This window comes from Meles meles, chromosome 15 (assembly GCF_922984935.1).
Source record: "Meles meles chromosome 15, mMelMel3.1 paternal haplotype, whole genome shotgun sequence".
NCBI classification, from domain to species: domain Eukaryota; kingdom Metazoa; phylum Chordata; class Mammalia; order Carnivora; family Mustelidae; genus Meles; species Meles meles.
Window position 1 is genome coordinate 51,018,446 of NC_060080.1, and position 9,463 is coordinate 51,027,908.

Genomic DNA, 9,463 nt, shown 5'->3' on the forward strand with positions numbered 1-9,463 from the left:
GATCATCTATCTCTCAGCTCTGTCCAAAGCTGACTTTGCCTAAGGAAGGATATAGAATGGAAGACAGGAGAAAGAATAACTTCCCTCTCTCCTGTGAGAGAACAGCTAGAAGCTGCCTTGGAAGAGTTAAGAACCTTTCCCTAAATGGTTCAAAGCCACCTTGTTCTCCTCTTCTCTACTTCCTCCATGAACCAAACGAGAAAGAACAAAAGGAAGGAGGGTACAGAAGCTCCCACACCCCATACCCCACTCTGGTCAATGTCAGAACAACCTCATCTCCACTGCCCATTGTGAGGATGTGAAGAGCCTCAGGAAGGTTCCCCTGGATCACAGAAAATGAAATGCCAAGGCCCTGCGGAAAGATTCCGATAATGTTTACAATGCAAATTAAATTTACAATGCAAATTAAAATACCACAGGGATGCCTCAGTGTGCCTACCCGTTGACTCTCATGCTGCTGTCTGGCTCCAAAATCGAAACAACTTTCTTAGAGGAACATCTGATATTATATAATTTTGAATGTTTGTACCTTTGACCTAGGAATTCCAGGCTTTGGAATCTAGTCTATGGTTTTACTGTAGGTTCAGACCCTGGCACCATCCTTTGCTAACCTTGTAAGCTTGGGAAAATTTCTTGACCTTGGGGTGAAGCATAGGGGCCTCAATTTCCCCATCTATGAAATAGAGTTAGTAATAGTACTCATCAAGTTGTGAGGCTTAAATGGTGAGTGTACATAAAACTCTCAATACGTGGTGAATAGTGCCCATAGTCAGTACTATACAAACGTTTACACACATATTATTATTAGCCCCATCAGTGGACCATGTACACATCCAAGGCTGTGCACAGCCAGGTTCTTTCTATCAGAGTTAAAAACAGGAAGCTATAGAGTTAAAAACTTATATACATGTACAGGATGGAATACCCCAGAGCAGTTGTGAACAACACGATAGATTAATCTGTATCATGATGGGGAAAAGAAAACCATTCAAGGGATACTGTTAATTTCAAGAGTATGTATAGTGTGACACCATTGGTATAAATGGTGATGAGGACAGTAGTGCTAGTTGAATGGAGGAATGTTGAACGAATATACATGAAGAAAAATCTCTTGGAATCAACTTGAAACTATTTAAATGTATATATCTGGGTATAGAATTGGGAGAGATACTTTCATTTTAACATGTTTCTCTTTTTCCAAGGAGCCTATGTTACTTTTGTGGGCAATAAAAAATAATAAAGACAAAAACCATAAACTAATGACTGGCCATGGGCAGGGAGGAGGGAAGGGACAGAGAAGGACCCTGACAGTGAGTCCCTTGCCTCAGGGACAGATGATCAGACTCCTTCTGTCCTTGGGGTCAGTGTGGCAGGGCGCTGTGGTGGGGGTGGGGGGGTGTTAGAGTTAGGGCCTTGGGGAGGGGAGTTGTGTTCTCCAGAGGTGGTAATTGGAGGCAAAGTTCATCTCTGCTGCAGCCTCATTGGCCTTGTTCCTTGTTAGTCTGATAGCTAGATCCTGCTTCTGTCCTTGCTTTTAAATAAATCCTTTAGGAAGAGAAAAAGGGAGTGAATGGAGAGGCAGGGTGGGGAGAGAAGAAGGGGGAGGAAGGAGGGAGAGAGGAGAGGGAGAGAGGAGAGGCAGAGAGGAAAGAGAAGGGTGCACCGGGATACTGTGTCCCCCGCATCTCCATGGCCCCAGGAAGTGGGACGTGGAGCTGCTCCTCAGCTCTGTCAGGAGTCGCCATGGAGACTGAGTGCTGGCCTCTTCATGATTAATACTCTGAGGCAGCTGTCTTCTTGGAGTCTTTTTAAATATATACACTATTATTTGAACACAATGATATTTAGAGCAGAAAGATCAAGGTGGGGGGTGGTGGAGGGGGCAGTAGCATGATCAGAATGATGACAGGGGCTGGGCCCTTCCCAGAAGAGAGAAAAGGGAGGCTCACTCCTCCCCATCCCCCTCTTCTCCCTCCTCCCTCCCTGGATCCAGAGTTTCCAGTCTTTCCCACTGCAGCATCTGTCTGCATCATTGTCCCAAGGGCCTGCGCAGTGCTCAATGAATGTTTGATGAATGAATTTTTCCATTCATTCATTCGTTCATTCATTCATTCAGTAATTGTCTATTCCATGCTTGTCCAGAAGGTAAACTCTCCTTCCTCAACCTTTTCCCATGGAAATTAGAAATTTCCTCTCATCCTCCCCAAGGCCACAAGCACAAACACATGCACACACACATTCCAGCACCACCAACTTCCACAATAATTCCCAAGGACCTTGCATGTGTTCCTCCTTAATACATATCTGATGTGACCCACAGTGTTTCTAGCCATGCTGGCTACTCCAGGGAATCCTTGCAGGAAAGGACACCAGCCGGATCGAAGTTGTACCTCATACCCTACTTGAAAAGCTGGAGGGAGAGCCTCCACCTAGGCCATCCTAGAATGAATCCTTTTGTAAAATGAATATCTTTTCAATTATCTTGTGGAGTAGACTAGACTGGGCTTGACTCTCAGTCCTACCACTGAATAGAAGTGTGGTACTTAGGGGCACCTGGGTGGCTCAGTTGGTGAAGCATCTGCCTTTGGCTCAGGTCATGATCCCAGGGTCTTGGGATCAATCTATACATCAGGCTCCGCCTGCTTCTCCCTCTCCCTCTGCCTGTCACTCCCCCTGCTTGTGCTCTCCCTCTGGCAAATAAATAAATAAAATTTTAAAAAGAAATAAAAAGAATAAACCAAATCTTTTTTTTTAAAGCTAGGTCTTGAGCAATTTATTTAACTTTATCTAGTCTGTTTTTTCATCTGTGAAAGAGGTCTCCAATTCCTTATTCCATAGAACTTTGGGATGATTAAATGATCCGTTTGTAAAGTGCTCAAAGTGTGTGGTTTTCCTTTTTTCCCTTCCTGCTTGTGTTTTTGTATTTAAAGTGTGAATTAAAATTGAACTCATGGGTCTAAGTTCCCCTTTCTTCCATCCCCTCTCAAAGACCTTTATTCTATCTGGGCCCAGAATCTCTTTTAGAGATATTAAAATTTAGGGATAAGAGGGACTGAGCTGGGAAGAGCTACAAAGGCCCTTTCTCTTTATAGTCTTTCCTCCTCCGCAAGGAACCAAATGCAAATGCACTTACCCTCCAGAGGTAACCACCCCACATGGGAGAGTGTGTGTATGTGTGTCCAGTGAAGGTGAGTGGCTCAGCCCATACCCAGAACACAAGCTCTGTTCCCCATTTCCTCTCCTACTCATTCTTCCCTCTGCAGCTTTGCCCAAAGGTCTGGCCTGTAACAAGAAGAAGTTGCAATGACCTGGACCCTTGTCTTAACACAGACCTAGACCAATAGCCCTTGGCAGAGAGCAGCAAAGGCCTGGGAACTTGCCAAAGGAGTAGGGGAATTATCTATGACTAAGAAGGAGGAGGAATGCTGTGGCAGAGGGAAGAACAGCAGAAGGGATGGGGAACCTGGGGCTGGCCAATCTGGCCCGACGGGGCAACCTGGGGAGCCCTGGACACTGGCCTAGCCAAACCCCTCCACTCCTTCTCCCTCCCGGGCAGCAAGATGCCAGAATGGATTTGAGACATGTGTGCCCTGCGTGTCTGGTGTGGGCTCACCTGGCCTTGGAGATACATTTGGATTACAATCAATCCCCAGGTCTGAAATAGAGTATTATGGAAATAGTGTTCTGTGTGTTTAATCCTTACAGACATGTGCTGGGATCCTTCACTTCCTACATGCAAACATGTGTAGTTGACATAGAATTAGTACATCTGTGGCATTTGTTAGAACATGCTCCTCATGCCTGACTCTTGAAAAACTTTGTAGGATTTCTGGACATGGGGGAAGAGGAAGGCAAGTGTATCAGCACAGGTTTTGCGGGTGATTATGTGACGACATATTCTGTGAACACACTTATAAAGTCATTGGAGGGTGGTGTTGGGGCAACGAGGGATGGAGATGGGTCTTAGGGTCTTGGTAGACTCAAAACTAAAATCTACCTTCTGGACATTATTGTAAGCACTTAAGAAATGAATACTGCATGGATGAATGCTGAGAAAATTAATGAATGAATTTTTGGATATTGGAAACAGCGTAAAAGTCCTGAGAATTTGGTGGGGTTGGGACATTCTTGGCACTCCCTCTAAAAGGAGAGTACCAATGGGCAAAGGAGGCTGGGAGATACATGGCAAACCATGCTGTAGCCTGTCACCCCTGAGTGGCTTTGTTCCCATTCCTAGGAAAACAGAGAAAGAAAAAGGAACCACCCTGGTATGGAGTCCTGCATTGGGCTCCTTGCTCAGTGGGGAGCCTGCTTCTCCCTCTGTCTGCCGCTCCCCCTGCTTGTGCTCTCTCTCTGTCTCAATCTCTGGCAAATAAATAAATAAATAAATAAATAATTAGGGAACCCCAGCTCTGCCCTCCCCACTTTCCAGCTCCCAAGAATTGAAGCTCTTTGTAAAGAAAAAATGCTATCCCATGTATTTATCTAATCCCCTAATTTTGTTCCAGAAAGGAGGCAAATAAGCTATAATCCAAAATTAAATGAAAGATTTTTAAAGAGAACGAGAAAGCAAGACAGAGGGGAAACCACAGTGGAAGAGAGATGAGATCCGGAGAGCAGGCAGGCTTCTTTGCTGGAATTGACTGATTTGCTGCAGCCAAGATGAACAGCCTCCTTAAGACAGGGATATTTTTCCCCCCATAAGAAGTCCAATCATTCCAGGTGCTGATTCCAGAGAAATATATCCTGTGGATTCTCTGTGTGTTGCTAGGAACAACATCCTTAGCATAAAAGTCATTTATACAAAGGCAGAAAAAATTCTGTGGAAGCATCTCATACCGGGAAGGTGATAGGGGAAGGAGCAGGAATTGGCCTCACTTCTATGGAGGGCAATTTGCCTATTGCCTATCAAAATTTTACATACCCTTGACCCAGAACTACACTTATTGGAATTTATCCCACAGATATATTCACAGTTATATAATTAAGAACGTTGATTACAACAACATTGGTAAAATCTAGAGGCTGGAAGCTTTCTACTTGCTTGTGGATAGGGGACAAACGGACCTCCCTCACAATGGAGTACTATGCAGCCTTAGAAAAGAATGGCCCCACTCCTTATGTTCACACACGGAGCAATCTCTCAACTATTATAAATGGGGAAAAATTATATTGCAAGGCAGAGTGTATGCTCGCATATGCATTGTTTATTTCTGAAAGAATACACAGGAAACTTAGATGTTGCTACCTCAAAATGTAGATGGGTAGGAAAAAGAGACTTTTACTTTTCAGTTTAGAATATACTCTTCTGTACTAACGTACTTCTCTCTTCCGTAGCAAGGGTTATCGTCCTTTTTAACGGAATTAAGTTATTTTCCCTAGGACAAACAAAAGAGGAAAAATATTAAGAAAACGCAAAAAAACACAAAAGAGGGAGCAGATATCGAATAATGGCAAGAATCTCTAGCTTACTGTGTCCTCGTGCATAGAATTTAATACGCTCTAACCCAATTATTCTTTACAGTAAACTTACGAAGTAGATATGTATGGCTCCATGTCACAGGTGAGGAAACTGACATTCAGGGAAATTAAATGACATAGGTACTAAGTGGCAGAGAGCGGATTCGAATCCCTGTGGAATCCCAAAGCCCATGGGGCTTTTCCTCGCGGACCGTGGGTCTCTGCCTGCAGGCGGGAAGGGCGCTAACGGAACGCCAGGCCCCATGCAGCGCAGCACCCCAGTTAGGAACCCCGGCGGCCCCGGCGCGCACGGGGTTCCACGCTCAGGGAGCGCGCGCGCACGCTGCGGCGCGGGCGGGGAGGCGGCGGCGGCGACGTCACAGGCCGAGCTTTCCTTTTCGGGAGTCCCCGGCACACATCCTGTGTCCATGTTTGGGCATTTACGTCACGGCGGCAGGGCTGGGGCCTCCCGAAATGGCAGTGGCCCGGGGAGTCGGAAGCCCGGAGCCAGCGCGGCCGCTGCTATATAAGTGGGGGGGCCGCGGATCGGGGGAGCCCGGCTGCGCTTTGGAGAAGCGAGGAGCCGCCGCCCGAGGCAGGTCCCGGCGAGCAAGGGCGCCTCGGCCCCCCGTCCCCTTTCCCAAAGGTGAGCGCCTGGAGCCAAGAGCCCGGGTGCTTGGGTCTGTGAGGCACAGGGCACCCCAACAGCTGGCCTCCCCGTCACCCGCGCGCAGCAAAGCCCAGCGGGCGAGGCCCCCGGCGCCCCGCCGCCGCCGCCGCGCCATGCTTCACCTTAGCGAGTTTTCCGGCCCCGACGCGCTTCTGGTCAAGTCCACCGAGGGCTGTTGCGCGGAACCCAGCACTGAATTGTCCCGGCTGCCCGGTAGGGACGCGCCGGCGACTGCCGGCTACCCCGGAGGTAAGGAGAGCGGCGGAGGGTGCTCAGACGGCGGCGCAGCGCGGGGGCGCGTGGTGCCTGAGAACAGGCAGGGACCGGGACTGTAGAGCTGTGGGGGGTAGGGGTGGTAGGAGACTCCGGGATCCTGAGGTGCGCACCCCCATCCCCAGCCCCTCTGTGCCGCCAGCGCCTCCGCAGGAACCTGTGGGTTTATCAGGGCGTCCTTTTGCCTGTGCACGTGTGTTTTGCGTGTGCATGTCTGTGTGTGCGTCTTGGGGCATATTCGGGCTCCCGCTGGATCAGAATGTGCAAAAGGCACCTTTTATGTGTCAGTGCACCCCCAGGGTTTCGGGGTAGGGGCTTGCAGACTCCGAGGCGCGCCCTTTGATGTGCCCGGAGCTGATTCCTGCTCCCTCCTCAGCAGGCGACTTCTTGAGCTGGGCTTTGAGCAGCTGCAGCGCCGGGGGGGACTTAGCCGATTCCTGCTTCCTGGAGGGGCCTGCACCCACGCCCCCTCCTGGCCTCAGCTACAGCGGTAGCTTCTTCATCCAAGCAGTACCCGAACACCCGCACGACCCGGAGGCACTCTTCAACCTCATGTCGGGCATCCTGGGTCTGGCACCTTTCCCCGGCCCTGAGGCGGCAGCATCCCGTTCTCCGCTGGACGCCTCTTTTTCCGCAGGCCCCGACGCCTTGCTGCCGGGTCCCCCGGACCTTTACTCCCCGGATCTGGGCGCTGCCGCTTTCCCAGAGGCGTTCTGGGAAGCCTCACCCTCGGCAGGCGCCCCCTCACAGTGCCTGTATGAGCCTCAGCTCTCCCCGCCCGACGTCAAGCCAGGCCTCCGGGCGCCTCCGGCCTCCCCTGCGCTGGACACTGTCTCGGCCTTCAAAGGCCCCTACGCTCCCTGGGAGCTGCTCTCAGCTGGAGCCCCAGGGAGCTGTGGGTCACAGGGAGGCTACCAGGCCGCCCCCGACGCCCGTTTCCCCTCGATGGGGGCCAAGATTGAAGACCTGCTGTCCATCAGCTGCCCGGCGGAGCTGCCGGCCGGTCCCGCCAACAGACTCTACCCCACGGGGTCTTACGACGCTTTCCCGCTGGCCGCAGGTGACTTAGGAGAGGTGGCCGAGGGCCTCCCGGGTCTCCTGACCCCTCCTAGTGGGGATATGGGGAGTAGCGGCGACGGCGGAGAGTTTCTGGCGGGTACTCAGGCTCAGGTTTCTCCCCTGGGCCTTCGCAGCACGGCGGCGGACTTCCCGAAACCTCTGGTGGCAGACATCACTGGGAGCAGTGGCGTGGCCGAGCCTCCGGGGCCACCGCCGCCGGCCCCATTCCCACCCACCAAGGCGCGGCGCAAGGGGCGCCGGGGCGGCAAGTGCAGCGCGCGCTGCTTCTGCCCGCGGCCTCACGCCAAGGCCTTTGCTTGCCCAGTGGAGAGCTGTGTGCGCAGCTTTGCGCGCTCCGACGAGCTCAACCGCCACCTGCGCATCCACACGGGCCACAAGCCCTTCCAGTGCCGCATCTGCCTCCGCAACTTCAGCCGAAGCGACCACCTTACCACACACGTGCGCACTCACACGGGTGAGAAACCCTTTGCCTGCGACGTGTGCGGCCGCCGCTTCGCGCGCAGTGATGAGAAAAAAAGGCACAGCAAGGTGCACCTCAAGCAGAAGGCGCGCGCGGAGGAGCGGCTCAAGGGCCTTGGCTTTTACTCTTTGGGCCTCTCTTTCGCCGCCCTGTGAGGGGGAAATGGGTTTGTAGATTGAGGCGCCGCCGCCCGGCACGAAAGAGGAGACCTGGCCCGACCCCCCCACCCACCCCCTTTCCGGCACGTCCCGGGGCCGGCCTCTAGTCCAGCTTCCAGTTCCCTTGGAGTGCCCGCCGTTCACGCCTCGTTCAGCACCGGCTCCGTGGACAGCTCCTGTGGTCCCCGGCGCTGACTCCTGCGTCCGCCGCGCTTTGAAGAAGTCCTCTCAGGCCACCCCCTGAGTAGGCACTTCCATGGGACTCAAGATAGTCTTTTGTAACTAACTTGGCGCACGTCCCACGCCCCTCATTAGAACCCCCAGAGGCAGGCTGGGGCAGCGCCGAGCCGGTCTCGCGCGGGATTTTGTACAGCAATGTCGTTCCCAGCAGCCATTGGATGTAACGTTTTGCTTTGGGGTTATTTCCTTTTGTTGTTGTTAATTTTTGTAAAGCAGACGCTACTCTCGAGCAGTTGACAAAACTGTTTATTTTTGCAATTAAAATTATTGTGCTAAAAGCTTACTGAATCTGCCATCTAAGCTTCTGACCCTTTCCCCCCAGTCACTCCCCCAGGAGAATATGTGCCGGAAGAGAAAGGAGATATTCAGCCAAAGGGATCATTACGCAGCTACTGTCAGGCACTGTGGCACTTACTAGGCATTCAATAAATATGTACTGAATTAACAAATGCATTTAATCACAACTGAACTAAGAGCTCAAAGTTTTTTCTGAAACTTGAGAGTGATTGAGATGTTGAGGTGTTAAACACTTGGGCATATATTATCCTAAATCTTCACAATCCTAAATGCAGCAACATATATATTCCATTTCAAAGATGAAGGAGCAAAATAGGTAACTTGCTGGGTACCTGGCTAGTAAGTGACGGGGTCAAACTCAGATCTGTCTGGCTCCAAAGTCAGTACTTTTTTTTTTTTTTTAACCAACCCCAGAATGGTGGTACCTCACTTTAATAGCGCTGTTTGGAAAGACTTCCTACCAAGAAGTAAGATAGAGGGGCACCTGGGTGGTTCAGTGGGTTAAAGCCTCTGCCTTCGGCTCAGGTCATGATCTCAGGGTCCTGGGATCGAGCCCCACATCAGGCTCTCTGCTCAGCAGGGAGTCTGCTCCCCCCCCCCCATGTCTGCCTCTCTGCCTGCTTGTGATCTCTCTCTCTGTCAAATAAAAAAATAAAATCTTTAAAAAAAGAAGTGAGATAGATTCGGGAACTAGAGGAGGCCCAGGCAGTAGCCATGACAATGGAAGACTGCAGTATGGCAGAGCTGTCTGTGAACCAAAGTATTAGGTATCACAGAAGCTCCAGCCAGTGGCCATGCATCTGTATGAGAAACAGGGGCTGTCAG

At 51.1% G+C, this 9,463-nt stretch overlaps 1 protein-coding gene across 2 annotated transcripts; it reads left to right on the forward strand.

Moving 5' to 3' along the window:
* The first annotated feature begins 5,836 nt into the window (after nucleotides 1-5,836).
* EGR4 (early growth response 4) lies at nucleotides 5,837-8,624 on the forward strand. 2 transcript variants are annotated; one of them, XM_045979547.1, is made up of 2 exons: nucleotides 5,837-6,379; nucleotides 6,780-8,624. In XM_045979547.1, the coding sequence occupies exons 1-2, from the start codon at nucleotides 5,935-5,937 to the stop codon at nucleotides 8,096-8,098; spliced, it is 1,764 nt and encodes a 587-aa protein (XP_045835503.1). In that variant the 5' UTR covers nucleotides 5,837-5,934; the 3' UTR covers nucleotides 8,099-8,624. The 2 variants fall into 2 exon arrangements, with proteins under 2 accessions (XP_045835503.1, XP_045835504.1); XM_045979548.1 differs by having other exon boundaries at nucleotides 6,183-6,379; nucleotides 6,783-8,624.
* Nucleotides 8,625-9,463: the final 839 nt, after the last annotated feature.